The sequence below is a fragment of the Chaetodon trifascialis genome, chromosome 12 (assembly GCF_039877785.1).
Source record: "Chaetodon trifascialis isolate fChaTrf1 chromosome 12, fChaTrf1.hap1, whole genome shotgun sequence".
NCBI lineage: Eukaryota > Metazoa > Chordata > Actinopteri > Chaetodontiformes > Chaetodontidae > Chaetodon > Chaetodon trifascialis.
The window spans coordinates 27,162,366-27,190,336 of NC_092067.1; the positions used below are offsets into that span (position 1 = coordinate 27,162,366).

Sequence of the window (27,971 nt, forward strand, 5' to 3'; positions counted from 1 at the left end):
TTTCGGAAGTGTAACGTCAGCTGTTGAGTGTTGTGAAGATGGCGGCTCAGGAGCACGAGCAGCACTTTTCTCTGTGCTTCTGTGATTTCATGAGGTGAGTGTGGTGTCTCAGTGTGTCCCTCAGTGTGTCCCTCAGTGTCTCTCAGTGTGTCTCTTCCTCTCCTCCGCTGATAACTTGTTAAATCTCGGACAGCGCGTCACAGCTAGCTTTAGCCGAACTAGCCTCTAAGTGCTAACGTCAGTAGCTCTCGGTCCCGGCGGTGTCACTGTCTCTGTCTGTCCCCTCAGGCTGCTGTGGTCCCTGGTGGTGCCCTGCGCCTACCTCAGCCTGCTCCTGACCCTCGTCCTGCTGCTGCTCCTGCTGGGGGTCCGCATGTGGCTGCAGGGCCGCCGCAGGGCCCGTCGGGCTCGGGACGGCGGCCCCGCGGTGGCCTTCTTCCACCCGTACTGCAACGCCGGAGGAGGCGGGGAGCGGGTCCTCTGGTGCTCCCTGAGGGCCCTCATGCACCGGTACACCTGGTTCTACTGTGTGGCCAAAAATATGTGGACACCCTTGTTGACATGCTTTGAGTGTGGGCCTGTTGTCCTGGTTTGGTCTGGACCAGGTGAGGTGAGCTGGACACAGCCCGTGAGACACACCTGATCAGTACTGGACCCGTGTCAGGTGTCCACATACTTTTGGAGTGTCTTCCTTTTTCTGATGTGTCATTCTGTGTTTGAGCCTTTGTCACACGAGTGTGTGAAGGGTGGTCACTCATTTCCTGAGTTCACCTGACAGGTGAACACGTCCACCTGAAAGGACCCAGGAGCGTTTGACCTCTGGTGGTTTCAGACATCCTGCACCTCTGACTGTGTTTGCCCCTCCCCCCTCATCACAGGTACCCCGGCGTCTCCTTCGTGGTTTACACGGGCGACCAGGGAGTGACGGGCGAGCAGATCGTGGAGGGAGCCCGGCGGCGTTTCAACATCACGCTGCCTCGACCGATCACCTTCGTCTTCCTGCGTCACCGCGTGCTGGTGGAGGCCAGCTGTTACCCTCACTTCACCCTGCTGGGCCAGAGCGCCGGCTCCATGTTCCTCGGTGAGGCGGCGCTCTGAGACGCGTTGTTGTCTCTTCTTCATGGTTTGAATTTAATGTGCTGCTGTTGATGCTTCTGGAAACACCAAACACAGCAGAACAGAAGGGCTGATGGGGTGTGTGTGTGTGTGTGTGTGTGTGTGTGTGTGTGTGTGTGTGTGTGTGTGTGTGTGTGTGTGTGTGTGTGTGTGTGTGTGTGTGTGTGTGTGTGTGTGTGTGTGTGTGTGTGTGTGCGCGCGCGCGTGCAGGCTGGGAGGCGCTCTCAGCCTTCGTTCCTGACCTGTACGTGGACTCGATGGGCTACGCCTTCACTCTGCCCATCTTCCGCTACCTGGCCGGCTGTAAGGTGGCGAGCTACGTTCACTATCCCACCGTCAGCACCGACATGCTGTCTGTGGTCCGAGAGAGGAACCCCAGGTACAGCGCACGCACGCACGCACACACACACACACATACACACATACACGCACACCCCCACCCACACACACATTTCATCATGCAGCTGTTCTCAGTTGTTTCCGTCTTTTCTGAGGGTCATTGGGTTGAATGTGGCTCGTTAACGTGCTAACGAGTCAGCTGACTGCGTCTCCAATCACGGCGCCGTCTGATGAAATGTGTGACCCTGACCTCATCCTGACCTCTGTGACCCTGATCATGGAGGTTAGACAGAGACAGGAAGTGTGAAACTGGTCGGTTTAGTTCAGACGTACTTTCCTGGTTCCAGGTTCAACAACGCGGACTTCATCTCCAGAAACCCCCTGCTGAGCGCCGTCAAGGTGGTGTATTACTGCTGCTTCGCTCTGCTGTACGGCCTGGCCGGCTCCTGCAGCGACGTCATCATGGTCAACTCCACCTGGACGCTCGGGCACATCCTGGCTCTGTGGCGCTCCCCCAGCCGCACCTGCGTGGTCTACCCGCCCTGCGACGTCAGGGCCTTCCTGGACGTCCCGCTGGAGGACGAGGATGAGGCGGAGGAGGGCTGGGAGGAGCTGGGGAACGGAGAGGGAGGGGACGGAGGAGCGGGAGGGGACAGGAAGTGCCACTCCATCGTGTCGGTGGGTCAGTTCCGGCCCGAGAAGGACCACCGGCTGCAGATCAGGGCATTTCGCAGGCTCCTGGACAGGAAGCGGGACGGGCCCGGGGGGCGGGAGTCGCTGCGGTTGGTGCTTATCGGCGGGTGCAGGAACCAGGAGGACGAGGAGAGGGTGCTGATGCTGCGGGGGCTCTGCCAGGAGCTGGACGTGTCCGACCGCGTCCACTTCAAACTCAACGTGTCCTTTGAGGAGCTGAAGAGGGAGCTGGTGGACGCCACCATCGGTCTGCACACCATGTGGAACGAGCACTTTGGCATAGGTGAGGACAACACACACACACACACACACACACACACGCACACACTGTCACATTCATACTGAGCCCTGATTGGCTCCACGTGTCAGGTGAGCTGCTCTGGATGTTGTTGTCTCTGCAGGTGTGGTGGAGTGTATGGCTGCAGGCACCATCGTTCTGGCTCACAAGTCTGGAGGTCCAAAGCTGGACATCGTGGTGCCGTACGAAGGAGGACAGACGGGCTTCCTGGCCGACACCGAGGACAGCTACGCCGCCGCCATGGAAACCATCCTGTCGCTGTCTCCGTCGGCCAGACTGGAGATCAGACGTAACGGGCGGCGCTCCGTGGAGCGATTCTCCGACCAGGAGTTTGAGGAAAGCTTCCTCGCTGCCACGGAGCCTCTGATGAGCAAACTGGAGCGATGAGGACGAGCAGACGAGGCCCGGTGTCCACCAGGGACCAGGACTTTGTCTGTCCTGGTTTTTATTAGTGCTGCACAGACACGCGAGGCGATGCCGTGAGGGTCATATCTATTTCTATCAAAGATCAGCCTCCAGCACGGTGAGTAAAGGGACGCCATGCCTCACTCACTCAAACAACAGACAGAGGACAGTTAAAGAGGAGGTCCTGGTGGACACTCAGAGCTCAAACTGTCCTTCTCATCCCCTGAGACAAACAAGCAAAAACAGTCATACAAGACATTTCCACACTCTGCATGTGTCAAACTCACGAGCGTCAGTCCAGCCGGAAACATGGCGAGTTTGGAGCGTCTAATGGAGACGAGGCCGCCGCACGTTTCCTCACCTGCAGCTCGTCAGTCCGCTCACATGGTGCTCGTCGAGGTCCAGGAAGCTTCCCGGACCAAAGGTGGACTGAAGCGGACGTAAGCAGCTTGTTCGTTAAAGAGAGCATGCAGAGCTTAGCTTAGCACAAAGGCTAACAGCAGGAGAACCTGCTAGCCTGCGTACGAACAAGAAAACGTCTTCCATCTGTTTGTATTTTATTTACATTTTTAGTTCACAGGCTAACGGCTAACACGTCAGCCTCGTTTTGTGTTTCTGTTCATGAGACCCAACATGTCAATCAGACAGCTAATTATGCTAGGCTAGCAGTTTCCCCCTGCTTGCAGTCTTTGTGCTAAGCTAACACGTGCTGCACTCAGAAATGAAACTGATGATGACTTGTCATTTGTCCTCGAAGGTGTTTAAATAAAGTTATGTTGCAGACTGACGTGTTGGTGTGACGCCGCTGACAGCCACCAGATGTTTGTCAGTTAGCTGAAGATGTTTTCAATGTCGGCTCAGCTGACGGCCGTCGCTCTTATTTAAAACGTTGATTCACTTCCTGCATTCCTGTTTGTGATCCAATGAGAAGACGATGACAGACTTTATTTTAAAGAAGCACTTTTCCTGTTTCACGTGTTGACATGATGTTCACAGTTCGTTTCACTGAGAAACTCAAAGTCCACCTTAAACAATAAAAGCAGCCGTCAAACATCGACTGTGTCCTTTTCTGTGGACTTCAGACAAACATGGCCGCCGCCTGTCAAAGTGAAGACGCAGAAAGCAAAACAAATCTTTTCCCTTGTCAATAAATCTGATCAAAACAGCAGCTCAGCGTCTCACAGCTGATTTGTCGTTTTCCTCTGTTGTTCCTTCATCATAAACACACACACACACAAACACTCACTACAGCACACATGGATTCATCCGCCGCTGAAAATAGTCCCAGCAGGATTTGAGCGTCTGTGCTTCGTCAGAGACGCTCTCACTGTCAGAGTGAACGTCTTGTCTTTCTCTCAGGACGTATGACGCTGCGTCTTCAGAGCCGAGTCATCGTCTGGACGCTCACGCCGACCCTCACCTTCACAGGAAACGACCACAGTTGGTCCGCCGGCGCCGCCTGGGTCCTCGACGTCCGGCTGGATCTGTTGAGAGTCTGCAGCGCTCGCTGCTCCTCCGTCCTCACCGTCCACCATCCCATCATCCTCCGCCGCCCCCCCCTCGCTGCCGTCCGCCTCATCCGAGTTCCCGTCCTCCAGGACAAACAGGTTCTTCATGGAGTCCGCCACCGCCTCCCTCAGCTCATCCTCCGACTCCTCGAAGTTCCTGACGAGAAGCAGGAAATGACATCATTCAGAGCATTCTGACATCAGAGCTGCTGCGTTTACAAACACAGAACGAAACAACAACGCGTTCATAAAGTGAACAGGTGAGCTGACAGGTGAGCTGACAGGTGAGCTGACAGGTGAGACAGGCGAGCTGACAGGTGAGCTGACAGGTGAGCTGACAGGTGAGACAGGCGAGCTGACAGGTGAGACAGGCGAGCTGACAGGTGAGACAGGCGAGCTGACAGGCGCGCTGACAGGTGATCTGACAGGTGAACTGACACGTGTGACAGGTGAGCTGACAGGTGATCTGGCTGCAGTGTCCTGATGTGCTCATTTCAGTAGATGTTTTTTAACTGACAGCAGTTTGACTCACGTGTCTTCATCGTCTGACCTCGGCTCTTCATCCTCCTGCTCCTCCTCCTCCTCCTCCGCTCGGCCCGTCTCCAGCTCTACAGGAGAGACAGCTCAGAGTATCAGTGTTGTTCTAGTGAACACCTGTCGTTCACCTTACCTGCAGACCAATCGCCTGACCTGCAGTCGCTGAGTCCAGACTCGACGAGGCGAGTTCAGCCCGAGCCAGAGCGCTCAGCAGCGTGTTGGGGGGGCTGTCCACCCACTGACTGCGACCTGGGGGGGGGGGGAGACGTACAGGTGTCACTGCAGTCACAGTCAGCTGTGCCTCTGCAGTGACTTTAAAGCTCTGTGTGAGACAACAGTGCTGCCTGCTGGAGGTCAAAGGTCACAGCTAATGATGGATGATACTTGATCCAAATACTGAAGCTCCAGATTCAAAACTACTAAGCTGATCATTTAAATTATTGATATGAAATCAATGAAGGTGAAAGTGATCCTCCACAGAGAGGAGGTCTCACTCTGTCGGATGTGTTGGGACTACAGAAACTCACAGAGTGGAGCTAACAGCTAAGCTAAGCAAACCTACCATCTTAGCTTAGCATAAATGATGTTCGGTAGCAGATGACTGAGAACCAGAACAGTGAGCCGTGCTTCACCTTCAGCCTCCACCATGCTGCTGTAGGCAGAGTAGACGTCCATGTTGGCGAGTGCGTCCAACAGAGTCTGAGGAGTCCTCTGGCTCCACCCCCTTCTCACCTCCAACCAATCCCACAGCTTCATCTCCTCTCCCTCCTGGAAGCTCAGAGTCTGGTTCAGTGGGTCCACTTCCTGTTTGGGGAGTCAGGGACAGAATGAGAGAGAGAAAGAAAAGAAGAAGAAAGGGACAGACAGCTGTCACTTACCTCGTCCTTCTGCTCCTCTTCCTCTCTTCTCTCCTCTTCCTCTTCCTCCCTCTCTGTGTCGTCTAACCGGATCTCAAACATGATTCCTTTCTGCAGAAAAGACAAACAAGTCCTAAACGCTGAACCGTCCCCCTGTCCTCCCCGTCCTCTCCTGGGTCTATGTCTCTGCTCTAAACCCTCGACCTTCCTTTAACACCGTGTTCTGTCCTCTGTCCTTTGACGCTGTCCTCTGTCCTTCCACTGTTCAGAAGCTGCATCAAACCCTCCAGAGCTGCTGGCTGTCAGACTTTAGGTCAGGTCTAAGTCTTCGGTCCGGTTTAGCTCATCCAGTCTCACCTTGTCTTTGTGTCTTCTGTCCTCTCTGATCTGCATCAGAGCTGCTTCTACGTCCTGCGGCAGGAGGGACAAACAGGAGTGAGCGCTGTGATGGAGCGACGCTCATGTCGACGACAGCTCTCAGACCGGTCAGACCAGCTGATCCTCGTCAGTGTTACCTGTACAGGTGAGGCTCCCTGCTGCTGCTCGCCGTCTGCAGAAGCTTCCGGCTCTCCGGGTCTCTCCACCACAAAGGTTCTCTGCTGACGACAGAGTGGAACCATTGATCATGTTCTGATGGTTTATTGATCATGTTCTGATGGTTTACTGATCATGTTCTGATGTCTTATTGATCATGTTCTGATGGTTTACTGATCATGTTCTGATGTCTTATTGATCATGTTCTGATGTCTTATTGATCATGTTCTGATGTCTTATTGATCATGTTCTGATGGTTTACTGATCATGTTCTGATGGTTTACTGATCATGTTCTGATGTCTTATTGATCATGTTCTGATGTCTTATTGATCATGTTCTGATGTCTTATTGATCATGTTCTGATGGTTTACTGATCATGTTCTGATGGTTTACTGATCATGTTCTGATGTCTTATTGATCATGTTCTGATGGTTTACTGATCATGTTCTGATGTCTTATTGATCATGTTCTGATGTCTTATTGATCATGTTCTGATGGTTTACTGATCATGTTCTGATGGTTTATTGATCATGTTCTGATGGTTTATTGATCATGTTCTGATGGTTTACTGATCATGTTCTGATGTCTTATTGATCATGTTCTGATGTCTTATTGATCATGTTCTGATGTCTTATTGATCATGTTCTGATGTCTCTGTCGGCCGTCAGAGGACAGACTCACTGATACCTCAGCTTCAGCTTCGGCTTCAGCTCTCAGCCTCATCTGCCTCACGTCCTCATGATACTGCTGCCTGATGACGTCCAGCTGACGCAGGTACTCCTGCACACACACACGCACGCACGCACGCACGCACGCACGCACGCACGCACGCACGCACGCACACAAAAACTAAAGTACTTCTACGTTGTACTTCAGTACAGTACTTGAATGCGTGTGTAGTTATGTGTCTGCTCGTCTCTGTCTCTGTCAGCAGAGTGAATATTCAAATCCTTCACTTAAGTAAGAGTACTAATACCACACTGCACAAATACTACAAGTAAGTACACACTCTACTGCCCTGAAAATGTTACTGAAGTAAAAGTATGTCAGTATAATCAGGGAAGTATTAAAGTATTTGAAGTAAAAAAGTACTCAATGCAGGAAAATGGCCTGTGTAGATTATTACTTGTACTTGAGTAAAAGTACTCAGTTACTTTGCAGTGGTTGTCTCCTGAGTGTCCCACCTGCTGTCCGTCCAGCCTCCGGTCCTGAGGTCCATGCTGGTGTTCAGGTTGTCTCACTTCCTGTTTCTGGCCGCCAGGCTTCCTGTTGCGCTCGGCTGTACACGGACGCAGACCCTGACGGTCAGAGGGGGGGGTGTCAAAGAAGGGCATGATGGGAAATGACCTCTGACTGTCTGTAGTCCTCCTTTAATGTCACTGTTTCATCGTCACTTCTGTCATGTGCAGCGCTGGGAGGAGTACTTACATGTGTTACTTCAGTAACAGTAGTAATACTGCAGTGTAGAAATACTCTGTCCTGCACTCAGACTTTATGGGATTCATGTGTTCATCAGACTGACGCTGCAGCTGAAAACGTGGATCTGATGTTTGATTTCACCAAAGGATCAATAAAGTTTGTCTTCATCGATAACGATCATCCTCATCCATCTGCTGATTCGCCTCTGAATGTGCAGTACAAGTACAGAGGAAAGTAGAACTACACTACAAGTACCTTAAAGTTGTGCTTAAGTGCAGTACTTGAGTAAATGTACTTAGTTATTTCGCCCTCACTTGGCCTTTGAAACTCTGATGTGTTTCCTGGTCTGAGTCATGTGACCAAACCTCCTGAACAGTGTCTTCATGTCTGCTCTTCTTTAACGTGGAGTACTGCAGTTACTGCAGTTACTCTTCATGAATGGAGTACTTCCTGTGTAGACTTACTGTGTGTGACATGAACAGATGTGAAAGTCTCACCAGCTGTCTCTCAGCTCTCAGCCTGTTCTGGTTGGCCTCATGTCTCCTCTGCAGGTATTCATCCCGAGCTGCAGCCACTCTGAGGGACGAGCAGGGACGAGCAGGGACGAGCAGGGACAAGCAGGGACAAGCAGGGACAAGCAGAGACAGCAGGGACGAGCAGAGACAGCAGGGACGAACAGGGACGAACAGGGACGAGCAGAGACGAGCAGGACAAACAGGAAATGAGACAATGATCGACAGATGAACCCATGATGAACGTAAAGTCAGATGCAGCTTTGAGTGTGCGGTCACTGACAGCTGGTACGGCTCCACAGGCTGGTCTTCACACTGCTCCTGAGGAAGAGGAGGAGGAGGAGGAGGAGGAGGAGGAGGAGGAGGAGGGAGGATGCCCTCCCTGTTCCTCCTCTGGAAGGCGTCCAGCTGGGCGTGGTAGTGCTGGTAATGGTGGACTGGCTGCTGTCCATGAAACCTGCACCAGTAACAGAAGGTCACAGGTGGAGCTCATCATCATCATCGTCATCGTCATCGTCATCGTCATCGTCATCGTCATCGTCATCGTCATCATCATCATCGTCATCGTCATCGTCATCGTCATCATCATCATCATCATCATCATCATCATCGTCATCATGCTGCAGCATCACTGATGAAGAGTTACCTGTACGCATGAACTCACCTGTGGCTCCGCTGCTCTGCTGCTCTGTGATGAAGAGGCTGCCACCAGGAACAAATGGAGTATCAGTACACAACATAAGTACAGGAAGGAGTATGATCCTGCAGTCACTGTGTACTGTGTGTAGTGTGTGTAGTGTATATACTGTGTGTACTGAGTGTGCAGTATGTGGTACTACTACCGTGTGCCTCGTACTGTCACTCTCATCATGATTACCGTGTAGGGGGGCGGGGGGCGGACCCTCGGGTCCGGTCTAGGCGCCGGCCTCCTCACGGCGGCCCCCCCTCTCCCTGCAGGTCTGCTCCTCTGCGCCTCCTCTGAGTGACAGCAGAGCCTCAGGTCAGACGTCAGAGTGTCGCCTCCTTCGTGAACGTCTGACTGACCCAGAGCCGCTTCCTGTTCACTCTGCTCTACCTGCTCCAGCTGACCAATGAATGAGCTCTGATGTAAACAGACAGCGTGAGCTGACAGAGCTGATTGGTTCAGTGAGCGGACGCTCCTTCACGCTTTAAGACACCAGACAAGTTCCTCGGGCCAATCAGGACAGAGCTTCCTGCAGGTTATCTGGTGCGTTCAGGGACGGCGGCCGGAGCAGAGCCAACAACAACAACAGGAAACGACCACTGGGTGGCGCCAGAGTCCACATCAGACCAGTGAAACCACTGAAGCACCAGTTTGTGTCTCAGCTGCTGGTTGATACCTGAGTTACATTTAACATGTTTGTGTGTCACCTGCTCTGCTTCCACGCCGCGCCGTGTGGCTGAACTCTTCCTGCATCACCTGCACACACACACACACACACACACACACACACACACACACACACACACACACACACACACACACACACACACACACACAGTTCTTCTGACTTCTTCTTGTCTATAAATTCCTTCTGCAGCTGTTTCACCACATCCACATTTTCCAGCTGTGAGCAGCTGCTCTACTTCCTCTGAGCATTGCATTGTGGGAGATTACACTCAGAGAACGACCACATTTATTCTGAATCCTGTTTCACAAACCGCCCGTTTCACGAAGCTGATCCGTGAACCAATCAGACTCCTCACCTGCGGGTCCAGGTGTCTGCTGATGTGCCTCTCCAGGACGGGACGCCTGAGGACGGAGCTGACTGAGGGACGGTCCCGCGGGTTGACCTGAAGACCAGCAGAGTAAACTGATCTGAACGGTCAGCAGTGAGCTGTCAGATGAGTGTAGGCAGTAAAAGTACTGCATATGCAGAGTACTTAGTGGAGTAGAAGTACAAAATGGAAGTACTTGAATTTGTACTTAGCTGTTGTTTCTGCACTCATGTTCACACCAAACAGACAGAAATAAAAGAGAAGAGACGAAATACAAACTGTCTTCAGAGCGTCTGACCTTGAACAGTTGGCTGACCAGCAGACGGAGGTCGTATGAGTAGCGGCTGGGTACTGGACTGTAGCGCCCCCTGCAGATCTTACTGACCAGCTGCTGCAGACTGCTGCCCTCAAACTGCTCACTCACACGCACGCACACACACACACACACACACACACACACACACACACACAGTTTATCAGTTTATTTTTCAGTGTAAAAATGTGAAACTTTGACCTCGTTCTCGTACTGCTAGCTTCAGCTCAGTTTTAGCATTAGCTTGCTGTTAGCTTCAGCTCAGTTTTAGCTTTCCCACAGTGTTAGCTTCAGCTCAGTGTCACCTAAAGCTCAGTGTTAACATGTGCTCGGTGCTAGCATTAGCTCGGTGTTAGCATTAGCTCGGTGTTAGCAGAGCCTTGTCAGCTGATGTGTGAGGCAGCTGCTGATGTGCTGGGTGTGGTGCAGCTCACTGGATGCCTCAGGGTGCAGAGTTCATACAGGACGCAGCCCAGAGACCAGATATCCCTGCAGAGAGAACGGACACACACACACGTACGCAGACACACACACGCACGCACGCACGCACGCACGCACGCAGACACACACGCACACACACACACTCGCTTGAGAAAAGGTGCTTTATATACAGTCGACTTTAAAACCACCCTCATAAACAAACTTCCTGGTTTTGTTTTATTGTCCTCAAGCGTCCTCCCGATGTCTGAGACACACAGCGTCAGGGAGTGTTCTGTCTGTGAGGTCACCGTGACGCAGCCTTACGGGCGTCTTGTGTAACTCGACGTGTTTCTTGTTGAAACAGAGCTGGCTGAGCTCACTGCAGAGCGACACGAGGCTGCACGATCACAGCTTCACATCACGTCTGTCCACACGGTCTGCTGTCTTCAGGACACACCACGTCTGTTATTTCTTTAGCTTTCCAAACCATCGAACTGTTTCACTTCACTTCCTCACCACTCGCCTGGTCAGGTGTCTGACCTTTGGATGTTTGTCCTCGTGCTGACTGTGCGTGTGTGTGTGTGTGTGTGTGCGCGCGTGTGTGAGGTCAGACAAACACTTCAGACCAGGAGAAAGAAGACATTTTGAGGACCTGAAGACATCTTCTTGTCTTCCTCACAGCACTGTCTGAGATTTTAGGGTGAGTTTTAGAATTGGGCTCAGGTGCAGGTCAGTGTGGGACAGACGAGGACCTTTGACCTCTTTGACCTGAGCAGCAGCGTGTGTGCGAGGCGTCTGGACATGTTGCTGACGTGTTCAGGGCAGCAGGTGATGGCGGTCTGATCTCAGACCTGTTCGCTCTCATCACCACCATGAAATAAAAAAGGAAGCTGCTCTCTGCACACAGACCTGAGACACTTCTAAACCCCTCCCCCAAGCAGTCCCGGTCCAATCACAGCTCAGCCAACACAACAAGCCTCATCAGGTTGGTCGAGCTTGGCTTTGTGCCACGTGTGCTGCTGCAACACGAGAAGAGTCAACTTTCACTTTTCTTTTCCAACAGTAGGAACAGAAGCGAAAAGGACTCAGCTGGAGCTCACTGAGCCTCTTTACATCCTGCTGGCTGGTTCAGGGGGAGCACATACGTACGTCTTGTTGTTGTAGGGTCGTCCCTCACAGATCTCTGGGGACAGGTAGTACGGTGTCCCCACACAGGTCCTGGCCAGCTCCATGGTGCTGCAGACACACACACACACACAAACTCAGAGGTCAGAGGTCAACAGGTGCGTCAGTGAAGCCTCAAACACATTTTAAAGACGTTAGTGTCTCATGGTGGAGTGCTCATGTCAGTCATGTGACCTCGGGTTCTTCACACTGGACAATAAGTCAATTTCCTGTGGTGAGTGTGTGGCAGCAGCATTTTCTTGTGCAAAAGTACTTAGTTACTCTCCACCACGGCTTGTCCTTACATCTTAGACAGCAGGACACGGCCTGCGTCCCTCAGCTCGGTCTGACAGGCTGACTGTGTCTATGTGTCCTGGTGGACAGGAATGATAATGACTCGTTGGACGTCTTCCATGTGTGTCAGAGCACTCAGTGACAACAGCTGGGCCCTGAGTGTGAGTGTGTGTGTGTGTGTGTGTGCGTGTGTGTGTGTGCATGTGCGTGCATGCATGTGTGTGTGTGTGTGTGTGTGTGTGTGTGAAGACACTGTCTTACTTATTCAACATTCTCGCGATGCCAAAGTCCCCCAGCTTTGCCTTCATCCCTCCATCAGTGAGGAAGATATTCTAGACGAGAGGGAGGAGAGCAGTGACTGGGCGTGTGTGTGTGTGTGTGCGTGTGTGTGTGTGCGTGTGTGTGTCCGTGCGTGTGTGTAACAGACAGGCCTGATGACAGACACTGATGTCTGTGGTCAGTGGTGGTCAGTCACTCACAGCGAGCTCTTTGTTCAGAGCAAAGCTGAGCTCACCTGTCTGATGATGACATCACACAGGTGAGGACGTCCAAGCTCAGCTGGAGTGAACAGCCTGTGGGCTGCGAGGCTCAGTGATGAAGTGAATGAAGTGATGAATGAATGAATGAATGAATGAATGAATGAATGGATGAAGTGGTGAAGTGATGAAATGATGAATGAATGAAGTAGTGAAGTGGTGAAGTGATGAAGTGACTCACTTCATAAGTGATAAATGAATGAAGTAGTGAAGTGGTGAGGTGGTGAGGTGAGCGTGTGCAGAGCGTGGTGGTACCTGAGCTTTGATGTCTCTGTGGAGGATCTTCCTGTCGTGGATGTGTTTGAGGCCCAGACAGACCTGAACAAACCAGTCCAGGACCTGAAGGACACACATGAAGACCACATGACCTCCTCAGGACAGGGGAGGAAGTGTGTGTGTGTGTGTGTGTGTGTGTGTGTGTGTGTGTGTGTGTGTGTGTGTGTGTGTGTGTGTGTGTACCTGCTGCTCAGTGAAGGGGACTCCTCTCTGCTGGTTGATCTTCTTCATCAGATCTCCTCCATCACAGTACTCCATCACTATGTACAGGCTGCCGCTCTCTGTACACACACACACACACACACACACACACACACACACACACACACACACACACACAGTAACAGTACACACACAGTCACAGTATATACACACAGTGACAGTACACACACACAGTGACAGTACACACACACAGTAACAGTACACACACAGTCACAGTATATACACACAGTGACAGTACACACACACAGTGACAGTACACACACACAGTGACAGTACACACACACAGTGACAGTACACACACAGTGGAGCTCGGGGTCATGTGATCTGCGTGGAGCTGCGCTCACCTTGGAACGATGTGATGAAGGTGACGATGTTCGGGTGTTTCATCTTGGACAGCAGCTTTGCTTCTTTCTTCGACGCCTCCTTTTCCCTCGCCGACATCTGAGGCGTGAACGCACCTCAGAGTCAACACTTCACCAAACTTTAAGGTGAACCTGAAGGCACCACGGCTGGACACCAGCTGGTGGACTTGATGAAGCCTCTGAGTGTTTCCACATGTTTGGTTGATCTTATGTGTGTTCACGTGCTTTTTTAAACTGATAATAATGTCTGGTCATTTTCAGGGATCAATGTTAGCTTAGCATCAATACTGGACACTCAGTCAGTCCGTCTCTGTCCACCTCTGACCCTCACTGAAGAAGACGTTAACAGAAGACGAAGAGAGATGAATGGCCTACACTGTGTACACTTGCTCTGTGTGCACCTGCTCTGTGTGTGTGTACACCTGCTCTGTGTGTACACCTGCTCTGTGTGTGTACACCTGCTCTGTGTGTGTACACCTGTTCTGTGTACACCTGCTCTGTGTGTGTACACTTGCTCTGTGTGTGTGTACACCTGCTCAGTGTGTGTACACCTGCTCTGTGTGTACACCTGCTCTGTGTGTGTACACCTGCCCTGTGTGTACACCTGCTCTGTGTGTGTACACCTGCTCAGTGTACACCTACTCCGTGAAACATGTGTGAACTGCAGGGGAGAAAAACAACAAACACCTGTTGGTGACAAACTGTCTGCATGCTGCCGTTGTACCTGTTTGAGGTCCACCTGTTTGACCACGCACCGCCCATCTCCACCCGCCCCGCTGTGCCGAACCAGGAAGGCTTTCCCAAACGCACCCTCTCCGATCTGACGGATGACCTCATAGCTGTTCATCACACCTGGTTTACCTGCAAGAGAGACAGAGCAAAGCCTCTACACCGAAATGTGAGGGAAGTACAGCTGGTTACTACAAGTACTGCAGTAAAAATACGTTTGCCTCTGAGACGTAGCAGAGTTAAAGTATTCAGCAGCAAAAAATGAAAGTACTCTACATAGTACTTTAATCTTGCACTCAGGTAAATATACTTCAATACTTTCCACCAGCGGTGGAGAAAATGTTCACATCCTTTACTGAAGTAAAAGTACTAATACCACACTGTCAAAATACTGTAATACCACAAGTAAAAGTCCTGCAGTGAAAATGTTACTGCAGTAAAAGTATGTAAGTCTGATCAGGAAAAAGTACTTCAAGTACTGAAAATAAAAGCACTGCGTGCAGAAAAGTGTCACCTGTGACTGTCCTCTTGTCTCTAGTCTCTTTGTGTCTCATTCATGTCACAGCAGGATTTTTCTGTCGGAGTTAAACTAAACGTCAAGTACACGTACTGCAGTAAAAAGTACATTTCACTCTGAGATGTGGTGCAATAAAAGTACTGTGGAAAGTACTTCAAATGTGTACTTTGTACCACAGATGAAGTATGGACGCTGCTGTGTCTGATTCACGGCTGATTTCATGTTTGTTGAAGCTTTAAAGTCTTTTTAAACTTTTTTCATTTTTCACCGCTGAGTCGGGCGGAAGACCCCGTTGCCATGGATACAGAAACACGGCGACTAGCTTCCATGGTAGCATGCTAACATAAGTTCACTTCGGACAGAAAATGTCGTTTTTCCCGGTCTTTCTGTCAGATAACAGTCCGCGCTTACCTTCAGGACGCGTCTGCTGTTCTCAGGAAGAAAAGAAACAAACAGAAGAGTCAAAGTATCCGGTTAAAGAGCAGAGAAAAACCGTCACACACCGTTTGCTTAATACGGCAAGCGCGAGGGGGGAACCAGAAGGCATGCTGGGAGATGTAGGCCTCGCTCATCAATCTCTTATTAGCATTTCATTCAAATAAACACTAAGTTAGACTCATTTTCTGGAAACAGATACCCGATACTTCTATAATACTCCTCAAAGTACTCAGCAGTACCTCTATGTCACTGCACTGAGACGTTCTGTACTACACGTTCAGGATCAGTCCATTAACTTCTTGCAACTCGTCTTTAAAACACGAGTCCTCATAACAGAAATTGTTAAATATCAGGCTGATGTGAAGCGCATGTGACTCTGTGGACGAAGTACTCAAATCCTTTACTTCTGTACAGCAGCAGTATGAACAGGAAAAAAAATAGAGGTATTTATCGTACAGAGGAAGCGTCCCTGCTGCTCTATGATGACACATTTCATTATAAAGATCATTACTTTATATTCGACTACTTTCATCTGTAACTCTGCACCATGTGATACGCTGATATTTCTGTGGAGTAACAAATACTCTGAGCTGCAGTAAGTAGAAGATTCAAGTGGAATAAATTCAAATACTTAAGTACAAGTACATAAAAACTGTACTCAGAGCTTCATTTACTTGTAAACAGCTGTGTGTTTGCAGTAAACGTACTGCAAACACACAGACAGACTGTGGTTACAGGACACAGCAGTGGTTCTCAACCTGTGGCTCAGCAGCCCCTCAGAGGTCGCAGCATGAGTCAGAGTGTCACCTGAAGCTGAAGAGGACAGAAAACCTTTCTGTTTATTGAATTAACTTTATTGTTCTTTCTTTCTTGAATCTTCCTCTTTGACTTGGGATAACCTTCAGGCAGAAGGAACGAGGACGAAGGTGTGATGAAGGCGAGCGTGAAGCTTGAAGAAGAGCAGTGAGAGCAGAGACGATGCCGATCATCAGCCTGCATGTCATTCTCAGTCTGCAGCCGCACAGGAAATGGAGTGATGTGTCGCAGTGAAGCAGCTGCAGAGCCATCAGTCTGCTCACTTCCTGTTTCTGAAGCGTCACTGTTCTCTGAGGGCAAAGCTGCTGAACGTCTACAGACTCTGACCTGCTGGTGGCGCTACAGGAAGTCAGAAAATCAGGAGGAGGCATCGCCTCCCAGCATCCTCTGCAGCTCTTCAGCTTCACCGGACAGATGAGCAGCCGTCCACAGACTGTCCAAAGGCATCGTTAAGAAGCCTTTTCCTGCCTTCACTTCTTACAGCGTGCTGCTGGACGGCGTCCTCCTGTTGTCTCTGACTGACCTTTAGTGATCTAAATGTCTTTGTTGCTGTTTATGTCCTTAAATGTCTCTTCTGTGGACGTCTGTAAAGGCCAAACGTTTGAGGATTTTTGTCCTTCGTTGTTTCCTGTTTTTCTCTTTTTAAATCTGCTCTGAGCTGCTTGTCTTATTTTGCTGTCTTGTCCAAACTGTCTCCTCCGTCTTTGGCCTGTTATAAAGTGTTGAGGAGCTGATGGAGCGACAGGTCAGGAGTTACTCACCTCCACCGTCACATGACCGCAGCACTGGATCCTTCAAGGTGACACTCCGCCGCTAACCACCTGGCCATTTCCCATGATCCTCCTGTGCCTGGTCCGTCTGATGAGCGCTGCTTTAATCAGGGACAAATTTCCACTGCGATCGAATGACAGGCCGGCTGGGCTGTGACAGCTGATCCGGGGTCAGTCACATGATGACACAGACAGTGCTGTGTTCAAATACAGCAGCCGACCACAGCAGATCTACTGTAATACTACTAACACTGTGTACTAATCAGTGACAGAGGAGTACTCAGACCTCAGAGACAACAGCACAACAGACACAGGAGACACTTTACTGCACGCAGTACTTGTACTTCAATAATGTCAGCATTATTTCCAGTGCAGAAGTTTTATTTGTAACTGTACTGTGGTATTAGTACTATTACCACTGGTTAAATCTTGGACAAAGTAACAGAAAACAGAAATACTGTAAGATACAAGTACCTCAAGACTGCGCAGGTACTGTTACTTTGCACCAGTAGTACTGATGTTTACTTCATGACTTCCTGCTGATTTCACGTTTGTAAAGAGTCGACAGTCAAGCTAGCAGCTCTGAGAGCTAAATGCTAACGTCAGCATGCTAACATGTTCAGCATGTTAGCACGTTAGCATTACTAATGAAGACGCCCACCTGAGGCTGAAGTGTTGGACACATGAACACGTTGACCTGATGGTGGCGCCAGAGGAAAAGTCAGAAAACCTCCAGGACACATCAGAGGGTCGCTGGATTCAGCAGGATCGTCCTCTGAGGACCGTGAATGTCTGGACAAACAGCCCAGACCGTCCCTGCAGCTAACGTCGCTAACAGACAGCGAGCGGAGTGAAAAGACTTCAGACGACAGCGTTTTGTTTTTTTCTGTTTGTTTATTGTTGGTCTGTTCATATCTTTAAGAGATTATATACACAAATTAATACAAGAAGAGTTATTCAAAACATGAACGTTCAAAACAGAACAAACCCTGAGAAAAAGATTTTAACGTAAGCGTGCCGGGACGTCGTCCGCTTCCTGTTTCAGACTCATTTTAAAGCTAAATGAAGTCCACACGCTTACTTTAAGATCATTTTCCAGTTCAGAAAGAACACGTGAGTGTTATTAAAAGCTACAGCAGACAAAGTACAAAAAACACAAAGTCTCTGACGACTGATGTGGTTCATAAAGCAGGACGAGCGGGACAGAGCTGTCCTCACGCGTCCGCGCTCAAACAAAGGCAAACTACACCTCCCCGTCTACCGCGATACATGTTCATGCTATTATTGCAGTTATCTGGATTAAAATGGTTCATAGTCAGCTGACGTTTAGCTAATCACTTATGAAAAGAAGACCCCCGAACAGAAAACACAATCAGCGAACATTCATCATCAGCTTCACGCTCCACTCGTCTCACTCACTCATCTACCTGAAGGAAAGGACAGAAGGCGACAGGTGACGCCTAGAAACACACATCTCACTGCACGCCAGCGGCGGGAGGAGCAGCCGCCGGCCGCCGGCTCGCTCACGGCTCACAGATCAGCGTCTCCACCACAAACTTGCTCTCGAAGTGACGAATCTTGTGGCAGTTCAGCGCTTCACGCTTCTGCATGCCTGCAAGACGACCAGAGAGGGTTCAGGAAACACTGTGACACACACGCACATGCGCACACACACACACACACACACACACACACACACACACACACACACACACACACACACACACACACACACACACACACACACACACACACACACACACACACACACACACACACACACACACACACACACTCTCCAATCATCAATCAATGGATCATCAGTCATCAATGGGCCTGCTCACCCAGGATCCGGTCCCTGCGCTGCAGCTTGAAGGTGTCCTTCCCGCGGCACAGGTTGTAGATGAAGTAGCCGAGCTGCTCGACGTGCTCCAGGCGCTCCGTCACCACCATCTCCTCGTGGATCAGGTAGGACTGAGGCAGGTAGGTGCCGGCCTGGGCGGAGCGAGGAGCACAACAGATACGGAGCATCAGGAGAGGAGCTCTGCGCCTCCTTCAGGCTCCTCAGGAGTCTTAAATGGGTCACTCTGCTCTCTTCACTCGGGTCTTATTTCCTGTTTCACCTGTTTTATTTGTGAAGTTTCTCTCTGAATGTGCGTCTCTGACTGATGATGTCAGAGCCAAAGACAGACTGACAGACTTTCTGATCAGGCGTTCTGGGACAGAAGCTTTTAAGCCTCTGACAGTTTGATGGACGCTGCTCTCATGTGTCTATTAATTATCAAGCTACAGCCAGCAGCTGGTTAGCTTAGCTTAGCTTAGCTACAGACAGGAAACAGCTGACCTGGCTCTGTCCACAGGTACCCATCATCCCATCTGACTAACAAAGCAATCAGGCCTTTAAGTGAACAGGAGAGCGAGGACACCTGACCTGAGCCTGAAGGTTCAGACATGAAGCTTTGACGTATAGTCAACCATCATCATCGTGATCATCAAAGACTTCATGAGCGCCTGAGAGCGCTGTGATCAGACAATCAAAGTCTTTCTGTCGTCCGTTACCTTGACGTTGATGAGCAGCTCCAGGAAGTCTCTGGGAGGCATGACGATGGAGGTGTTAAGCGGGATGACGTAGCACTTGTTCAGACTCAGGTCCAGGTAGGCGGTCAACCTCTGAGACAGAAGAGACACAAAACAAGACGAATGGCATTTTACTTTTTCATGAAAATGAACCTGCTGTTAGTGAAAATCTGAATTTCATCATTTCTGCCTTTATTTACAACAGAGCTTTTATTAAAAAGGGCTTTGATTCCAAATTTTCCCCATTTCCCATGTTTACCTGCTACACTGATGAATGCATGATGTTATTTTAATTTACCAGAAGGAAATAGTTTAAGAGTAATTTTTCATCCTGCCTGTTAATGATGTGCTTTTAATGTGAAAATCATCAGGACGTGTTGCGTTTTCTTGGCGGTGGCCAGCACATGAGACTTTAGGGCAGATAGAACTCATCATAATCTACATGAAATGTGTCGCACTGATTAATCTGAGAAACAGGAAGTGTCTGTCACGTCAGGCTGGGGGCGGAGCTTCGTTATCTTTGAGGCGTCTCACCCGCTGGAAGTCGTGGACGATGTCTGCCGGGTCTCCGTTATCGAAGTCGGGCACGGGGATGTTGATGAGCTCCACCTGCTCCTTCTCCAGCACCCGCACCCTCTCCTCCAGCTGCCGCAGGTGGAACTGGTTTGGCAGCTCCACCTCCACCTGCAAACCAGTTCAGCCAGTTAATCAACTGGTCAGGATGAGCAGGCATTGATAACAGAGCACCGCACTGATTGGAGCCTCAGCAGCTCACTGGCTTTAGGGTTAAAACACTGAGGAACTGTGTGACACAGACTCCACTGCCAGTTCAGTCGCTCATCAATCAATCAATCAATCGATCAGGTATCAATGGTGCAGAGTGAGTCGACTGAAGTGACGTCCACCGCTGTGACCCTGCAGCATGTGAAGGCTTGTTGTGCATCGTCGTACCTCCTCATCCTCCCGCATCATCAGGTCCTCCTCACGGTAGTTCACCCCGCACACGAACACCCGGCCCTCCTGCAGAGACCCAGAACACAGGACGTGAGACAGGAGACCGGACACCATCGTGAGCCGGTGAACCCGGTCCAGCCTGAGCCGGTCCAGCCTGAGCCGGTGAACCCGGTCCAGCCTGAGCCGGTGAACCTGGTCCAGCCTGAGCCGGTGAACCTGGTCCAGCCTGAGCCGGTGAGCCGGTCCAGCCTGAGCCGGTGAACCCGGTCCAGCCTGAGCCGGTGAACCCGGTTCACTGCAGCAGGTGTGGATGCACGTCAGTGTGTGAAGGCTGAAACATGCTGAACATGTGATACTTCTCTCAGTTGAAAGTCCACAGAGTGAGTCAACAACAACAACAACAATTCACAAACAATAATAAGACAATAACTCCAAACAAACTAACCACGTCTCACATGTCTGAGCAGGACGATGAAATAATTTAACAACAGTCAACAAAAACATGAAGGAATAAAGTAAATAAAAGATCAGAGCTGGACAATCGGGATTCAACCTCATGTCCGTCCGTGTCTGATCGTCTTCATTTGTCCACTAATAAACCTGCTGGCTCAGCTGTGTGTGTTGAACTGTGTTGTCTTCTGCTTGTGACGGTAAACCTGATTTCTGACGTGTTTTCTCTTTGTCTTTGTCTTTGAGTGTTTCGTGTGGAATTCATTTGTAAACTGAACTTGAGTGACGCTGCAAAGACAAACTGAACAGAATCACGTCACGGTGTCTGACTGAGACACTGACTTCATCAGTAGCTGATTTTCATGTTTCACTGGACTGAATCTGGTGGACAGGTCTCTGTGTCTGTCCACTGTGAGGCCTGAGCTGATGGGAGCTTCAGAACCTCTGACACGTTGTCCTCGGTCCATTTACCTCTCCGCTGTCCCAGCCTTGTTGGGACTGGCTGCTCACCTCCACGATGTAGTAGCGGTACAGGTAAGCTCCTCCCACCACCACTCCAGACAGCATGAGGGCGAGGCCCAGGCACATGCACCAGCACCAGGCCCGGGACTGGTGACGCACCGGCAGGGCGGCCTCGGCATCCTGGGGACACAAGAGGACGGTTTAATCAATCAGCTGGTCCGTCGATCACATGATCAACACCTGATCAGCCGACCAATGAGGTGAAAGAAATCACAACTCAGACATTCGCTGTGTGTGTGTTTACATGCCACTGTTAGCATGTTAGCATGCTGATGTTAGCATCACGGAGCTGCTAGCATGGCAGCAGATTCCTGTTAGCGCTGGTTGATGGGAGCTATCAGACGTTAGCTTCATCCAAAGGAGACAAACTTAAAGGACCAGTAGATTCAGTGAGTGTGTGTGTGCGCGAGTGTGGGCGCGCGTGTGCGTGTCTGTGTGCGTGTCTGTGTGTGTGCGTGCGTCTGTGTGTGTGTGCGCGCGCACGTGTGTGTGTGTGCGTCTGTGTGTGTGCGTCTGTGCGCACGCGCGTGTGTGTGTGTGTGTGTGTGTGTGTGTGTGTGTGTGTGTGTGTGTGTGTGTGTGTGTGTGTGTGTGTGTGTGCTTCTTGCAGAAGCTTGAGATTTTGATCTTAGAGGAAAGGAGGATTGTGGGTAAATATTGGGGCTTATCAGCAGTCACACATCAGTGGTGGACTCTGGCCAGCATCTTTCAGGGCAGGCCTGGACATGTCTTCCTCTCACGGGGACAGACGGACTCATTAACCCGAAGTTGTCTGCTCGGTGTCCTCTGACGTCTTTGTCTTTGTCTTCGAGGTTCAGCAGAATAAAGCCGTCACTGTTTACTTTCACTCTCACTTCCTGAAAGACTTCGTTCAGCATGAATCTGTTCCTAGATGACATCTTCATCTTCGTCTTCATCAGAAACACCATCACACACACACACACACACACACACACACACACACACACACACACACACACACACACACACACACACACACACACACACACACACACTCTTCTTCCTCTTCCTGAGCGTTGAACAAACAGCTTGAAGCAGGAAGAGTCTGACAGGAAGCTGCAGACTGAAATATCTACACTCTGCTCTGCACACGCAGTGGTGATGAAGATGATGATGATGATGATGATGATGATGATGATGATGGTGATGGTGTTCATGTAAACGTCCTCTTGCCACATATAACAACAAACAAACACCACAGTCATAATAACAAACAGCTGATGTCTTTTAAGGCGTCTCAGGCCTCAGTCTCTGATTGGTCAGTGGAGCAGGGCCGTGTGGAGCATGACTCAGCATTTCCTGCTCTGAGGCCTCGACCACACAGACAACGTTTTCTGAGCCGTCACCTCTGTTCAGGGCGGTGAAGCGCAAAGCCGAACTCCGTGACGCTGTTCTGACGGACGGCGAGTCGGCCGAGCGAGGAGGAGGAGCGTTGAGGAAAGAGGAAGCAGGAGCGTTTGGTTAGATTAAAAATAAGGAGGAAGAGGAAGCAGGAGGGGCAGCGAAGCCTGCTCTCTGACACCAACACTGAGGGCAGGCTTCCTCCATCAGCTGCAGCTCCGCTCCTCTCTGCTGATCAGAGTCAGTGCTCAGACGCCCTGAACCGTGTCTGTCAGGCAGGTGACGCAGCCAGCAGACACACACAGGGCGGCACAGGTGGGATGGCACAGGTGGGATGGCACAGGTGGGATGGCACAGGTACACCAGCTCCAATGAAACACAAGGTCAAGAGGTCAGAGCCCCACAGACAGAACTGATCCAAAGAGAGCAGCACAAAGCAGCAGTAAACGAGCAGCTAAACTGATCCAGAATCAGCTCACACACAGATCCAAGCAGCTGAAAACAAGGACAGAGCAGTACAAATACACAGAGTACTAGTACACACATTCACATACACGAGCACAAACACAAAGGCCGACAAAGAGCGAGTCAGCGTCGTTACAGAAGCAGACGACGGAGCGCAGTCGTCTTCTGTTTCACAACCAGCTCCACCAACAAGCTTCGACAGGCCTGCAGACGAGCAGCGCCTCAGCACACGCCCTCATTAACACACCTGTGTGTCAACACGACCAGGTGTGCTGCTGTCACTCAGCGGGAACAGCGTGTCCAATCAGGAACTCTGAGGGGTGGAGCCGCAGAGCGGCTGCAGCGACTCGAACGAAGCAGATCTGATCCGCTTTTCATGGCTCTCACACGGTCTGAGGACCAGCTGGAACCTGGACTGAGTCACAGTCTGGATCATCGGCTCTCGGTGGGTGCGGGGTCAGAGGGGGCTTCTGGGACCAACAGTCCAGAACATGAGCCAGAGCACCTGGACTGTGTCCCTCACTGTGATTCGTCTCTTGTCATCACGTGATCAGTGTTCCGTCTTTTGATTTGACAGGACCGATCAAACCTGCTCTCATCAACACTCAGTGTGCAGACATGTGACCGGTCTCCGCTCCCCTGATCCTAAACCTGGTTCAGGTCTTAAGTGGATTAGCCTGCAGCGTCCTGAGAGCAGCTTGTGTTTGTCTCTGTGGAGACGGGCGAGCATCAGCGTCCAGGACCGGGTTTAGTTTCAGTCTGTTAGCAGATCCACATGAAACTCCATCCTGAGCTGTGAGCTCGCTGAGGCAGCGGACCGCAGAGACCACAGAGGACGCGTCCATCAAACGGTCCAGCCTGTCCCGAGCTCCACAGACCACGTCCCCCCTGTGGAGTCTGAGAGTCACGTCCAGATTTCAGGACAGACACAGAACGAGCTTCTGGTTCCTCTGAGGAGAGTTCACAGCTGATGCTAATCATCAATTATCAACTGATTGAAAATGTCGGGGGGGGGTCTGATCAGACGGTTAATCTTCCCTCTTCTTCTTCTTCTTGAGTTTTAGCGGCCGCGCCCTGCAGGAAGCAGCTCAGGCCCTCCCGATGAGTCTGTCTGACAGATTACACCATAATCCTGTTCAGGCGGTCCCCCCGCGCCCCCGCCTCAGCTCTGAGGCAGACCAGGATCAGGATCTGGTCTGAAGGACGCGGCTCGCTGCTGTTTGTGACAGCAAACTGAGCTGAAGCTGATCTGATGCACAAAGTGTCTGCAGCCACAGATGAAATCATCTCCATCTGAGTCGAACAGCAGCTCCACCTGACCACACGAGGACGAGGGACGGCCTCTTCATCTTTGACTAACCTGTCCAGTGTCTCTGCAGCTGGTCTCTAAACGTCCCCCAAACACAAGCTTCCACCATCGAGTCAGAAGCAGGAGGACACGTGGACACGAGGACGCGTTAAGACTGCCTGATCTGTTAACAGGTTTAAACCCTGCAGAGGTGCTCTGTGCTGCTCGGCCCGGCGGTACCTGAGCGTCACCTGCACAGGTGCTCATCGCAGGGAAATCAAATCAAACATGAGGTACAACAGAAACACTGCGAGGCCGCCCGGCAGCTCAAGCCGACCCCCCAGGACCGAACACTGACCAAAAACGCGAAAGCCCGGCGCTGCCTCTGAGCCACCAGAGTCTGCATGAGAGCAGAAGCCAGCGAGACCACGACACAGAGGACAGAGGACAGAGGACACGCCTCGTCACAGGTTCATCCAAACATTCATGAACATCATGACGGAGTTTGACTTCCTGAGTCCACCTGCTGAAATGAAGTACTTCAGAGTACACTGCTGTATTTGTACTTCAGCTCCTTTTAGTTTCCTGAATGTGAAGCAGAAGAAGAGTCTCCTCTGCACTCTGCCCTGTTCGTCTTTGTGTTTGAATAAAGTTTACTGTTCAAAACAGGAAATGATCAAAGAATAACATCAACAATGTAACAAAGCTCAAAACCTCGAGGCAAGACAGCTCAGACTGAAACAGGAGGTGAGGTCAACTGAGCACCAGACACACCTCGCTGTCACCTAGCAACACGACCTGAGCACTCACCTGCAACCTGAACGTTCGCCTGTAACCTGCGTCCATGTTAAACTGAGGACAGAGCGTCTGCAGGAGGACAGAGCGTCTGCAGGTGACGGAGGACGTTCATGCTTTCACTGTCAAACGTCATCTGTTGCTCCTCCCGTCAATCATAACACAAATCAATTATTATTATTAACACAAACAGACACGTAGAATCACTCGAGGTTTGACGTCGACACAAACCTGAAGCAGAACTTTGGCTTCGGGACATTTGACAGACTGAAGGACTGAACACTGATCAATAAACAGAAATCACGTACCATAAACAGCCGCGCAGTGCAAAGGTCACATGACTCAGAGCTGGTGTTTTCCAGTGAACACACAAGAAGAAAACAAAGAGTTTCACTTCTTTCATCATGGAGGAAGAACAGAATGTGCTGCGTTTGCATCCACTTCAACCCTCAGAAGGAAAACATTAAGCTCCAACCACCTCCACCACCTCCACCACCTCCACCGTCTGCAGCCACGACGAGCGCAGATACGCATCACAAACAGAGGAAGCCTCAGACTGTGTGGAAACCTGTTTGCCCAGACTCACCTGAACTTCCTGCGAGAGAGAACACAAAGACAGCAGCTCCTTTCACAACAGGGTGGAGCTTTTACGACGCTTCACCCTCCGCAGCTGCAGGCCTCCGTCAGTCTGAGCTGACGAGTTCTTCATCCAGATTCTTCATCACTTCATCACGTCTGACACGCTGAGCGCCGTCTGAGAGGTCGCAGCCTTCAGAAACCACGACGGTGACCAAAAAACTCTGATCTCTGTTCATTTTTAAGTGACTTTTTACAGTTTCTAATGCTTCCCCAAACTTTCCAGTCCTGGAAAACTCCTCCAGGACTCCTCCAGGAAGGTAATTCATGACAGAAAGCTTCTTCTTCATCTGCAGAAAGTCAGAAACTGAATAGCTCAAAGGCCAAACTTCATCACCTCCACCGAGGAGGTTATGCTTTCAGTCCAGGTTGTTTGTTTGTCAGGAGGACAATGAGGATGTTTAGAGCTCTAACAGAAGACAGACAGATGTTTAGAGCTCTAACAGAAGACAGACAGATGTTTAGAGCTCCAACAGAAGACAGACAGATGTTTAGAGCTCTAACAGATGTGGACAGATGTTTAGAGCTCTAACAGACCGTGGACAGATGTTTAGAGCTCTAACAGATGGTGGACAGATGTTTAGAGCTCTAACAGACAGTGGACAGATGTTTAGAGCTCTAACAGATGGTGGACAGATGTTTAGAGCTCCAACAGACAGTGGAGAGATGTTTAGAGCTCTAACAGAAGATGGACAGTCCACCGAGGCCACACTTTAGTGGCTCAGTGCCAGCGGCTCTGGACCAGGAGACAAAGCCTCAGAGCCTCAGAGCCTCAGAGAAGCGTCTCAGTGACCACAAACGGTCGACTTCAGCGGCTGCTCTCAGATCGTCATGAGCAGCCAATGGAATGAAAGGTCCAGTGCGACAGACGCAGCCTCTCGTCCAATCACACGCTGGACTCCACAGAGCTGAGGGCTGAACTGTGAGCTGAACATGAAGAACGACAACGAATGTCACGGCGTCGCTGTGGTTACAGATGATGCAGGAAAAATGGATGCTGCACTGAGAGGACAGTCCCCGCACATAAAGACACACTTTAAGCTGGCATTGCACAGACTGATCCTGGACATGTTCACCTGATAGGCTGCTGCATCGATTCTGCTCTGAAACTGACCCTGGATCAGTCATTCGGGACAGTTTCTGCTCATGCTTTCTTTTCGTTTTATGAAAGAAGGAGAGAAAAAAACAATACTAAAAAATGTTGTACACACTAACAGATTAATGGAGAGCATTTTTCAAGACATTTCTCTTTGTTTCTGTTTTTTAAATATTATATCGAGTCCTTCGTATCGAGGTTTTATTGTGCTGTGTGTTTAGTTACATCTCCACGGACAGATGATGAGACGTTTAAAGCTTTAAACTGGATTCAGTTCATTAGTTATCAGCAGTTATTTATTCAGTGTGACGTTCAGGTGTTACAGAAAAATTCAGAAACTCTGAAGCTCTTTCTGGTTGCAGGAAGTTTCAGTTTGTGCCATAAAGTGTTTTATGGGTTTGATCTGAACACTGAGCTTCAACTCTTTGATCAGACAGAAAAACTGACCCAAAACTACAGAAACTACATGAGAAATGTTCACATGGGAGAGCAGAAACAGAAAAACGAACATGAAACTGTTTATATTTATTTTCGTCAAATCGACATTAACGTCGCATCAGGAAGTGGCCAAACTCAGCTTAAATAACAATAAAACAGAAGAGAAAAAGCTGAATTTAAACACCTTCTGGGTCTTCTTTAAACTGAGTCTTGGTGGTTTTTAATTATCTGACAGAAAACGAGCAGCAGCTGATTTGCACGGTAACAAACAAACTGCGTGTTCTTCATCGAGCTGGGAGCTAACTTCAGCTAGCTGTTAGCCATTTTTACTCACTTTGTCCTCCTCGGGAAGAAGCGTTTCTACGTCCTTTTTCACGTCTTTCTGTCCCAAAGCCGAGTTAAAAGACACTTTAACCATCCTGGAAAAGACGCTGAGAAACTCCGAGCGGGAAAAAACACGATGAAAAACTGTGAAGCACAAACAAACAGAGAGAATTTGCTCTGAAGTAAAAGTACTCGCACTTCTCTCCGGCCAAGTCTGATCTGTTGTGATCAACGCGGCGTTAAGCTGG

At 50.2% G+C, this 27,971-nt stretch overlaps 3 protein-coding genes across 5 annotated transcripts in view; 1 reads left to right on the forward strand and 2 right to left on the reverse strand.

Moving 5' to 3' along the window:
- LOC139340352 (GDP-Man:Man(3)GlcNAc(2)-PP-Dol alpha-1,2-mannosyltransferase-like) overlaps positions 1-27,971 on the forward strand; it is an 82,060-nt gene that overhangs the window by 3 nt on the left and 54,086 nt on the right. Inside the window, exons 1-6 of one of the 2 annotated variants that reach the window (XR_011602947.1) lie at positions 1-94; positions 289-510; positions 879-1,081; positions 1,327-1,495; positions 1,803-2,431; positions 2,550-3,641. The exon at positions 1-94 is cut by the window's left edge and continues 3 nt beyond it. Coding sequence is in view for 1 of the 2 variants with exons in the window: in XM_070976135.1 (XP_070832236.1) it covers positions 39-94; positions 289-510; positions 879-1,081; positions 1,327-1,495; positions 1,803-2,431; positions 2,550-2,833 (1,563 nt within the window). In the remaining variant the exon portion in view is untranslated. Of the gene's footprint in view, positions 95-288; positions 511-878; positions 1,082-1,326; positions 1,496-1,802; positions 2,432-2,549; positions 4,019-27,971 lie in introns of those variants that run through there. The other variant, XM_070976135.1, reaches the window with a different exon arrangement.
- On the reverse strand, positions 3,806-14,393 carry LOC139340354 (serine/threonine-protein kinase Nek5-like). The gene is made up of 23 exons (XM_070976137.1): positions 14,271-14,393; positions 13,529-13,625; positions 13,146-13,243; positions 12,942-13,025; positions 12,412-12,482; positions 11,842-11,928; positions 10,707-10,761; positions 10,258-10,371; positions 9,948-10,034; positions 9,612-9,660; positions 9,097-9,197; positions 8,884-8,921; positions 8,503-8,676; positions 8,205-8,283; positions 7,473-7,586; positions 6,970-7,068; positions 6,269-6,352; positions 6,111-6,164; positions 5,775-5,864; positions 5,529-5,700; positions 5,050-5,145; positions 4,892-4,967; positions 3,806-4,516 (listed from the first exon to the last, which is right to left on the reverse strand). The coding sequence occupies exons 1-23, from the start codon at positions 14,391-14,393 to the stop codon at positions 4,207-4,209; spliced, it is 2,352 nt and encodes a 783-aa protein (XP_070832238.1). The 3' UTR covers positions 3,806-4,206.
- itm2bb (integral membrane protein 2Bb) lies at positions 17,691-27,952 on the reverse strand. 2 transcript variants are annotated; one of them, XM_070976463.1, is made up of 7 exons: positions 27,734-27,952; positions 21,269-21,439; positions 20,345-20,413; positions 19,928-20,077; positions 19,376-19,486; positions 18,661-18,811; positions 17,691-18,428 (listed from the first exon to the last, which is right to left on the reverse strand). In XM_070976463.1, the coding sequence occupies exons 1-7, from the start codon at positions 27,815-27,817 to the stop codon at positions 18,340-18,342; spliced, it is 825 nt and encodes a 274-aa protein (XP_070832564.1). In that variant the 5' UTR covers positions 27,818-27,952; the 3' UTR covers positions 17,691-18,339. The 2 variants fall into 2 exon arrangements, with proteins under 2 accessions (XP_070832564.1, XP_070832563.1); XM_070976462.1 differs by having other exon boundaries at positions 21,308-21,439; positions 27,734-27,947.

Excerpts from the sequence above, each read along its gene's own strand:
- LOC139340354 (XM_070976137.1), bottom strand. The coding sequence starts at position 14,393 with ATGAACAGCTATGAGGTCATCCGTCAGATCGGAGAGGGTGCGTTTGGG. Across the intron at positions 13,626-14,270 it reads AACAGGTGGACCTCAAACAG|ATGTCGGCGAGGGAAAAGGA; the intron begins GTACAACGGCAG and ends TTCACGCCTCAG. Across the intron at positions 10,762-11,841 it reads CGACCCTACAACAACAAGAC|GGATATCTGGTCTCTGGGCT; the intron begins GTACGTATGTGC and ends TTCTCTCTGCAG.
- itm2bb (XM_070976463.1), bottom strand. The coding sequence starts at position 27,817 with ATGGTTAAAGTGTCTTTTAACTCGGCTTTGGGACAGAAAGACGTGAAA. Across the intron at positions 20,414-21,268 it reads AAGGCTGGGACAGCGGAGAG|GAGGGCCGGGTGTTCGTGTG; the intron begins GTAAATGGACCG and ends GGGTCTCTGCAG. Across the intron at positions 20,078-20,344 it reads TGATGCGGGAGGATGAGGAG|GTGGAGGTGGAGCTGCCAAA; the intron begins GTACGACGATGC and ends ACTGGTTTGCAG.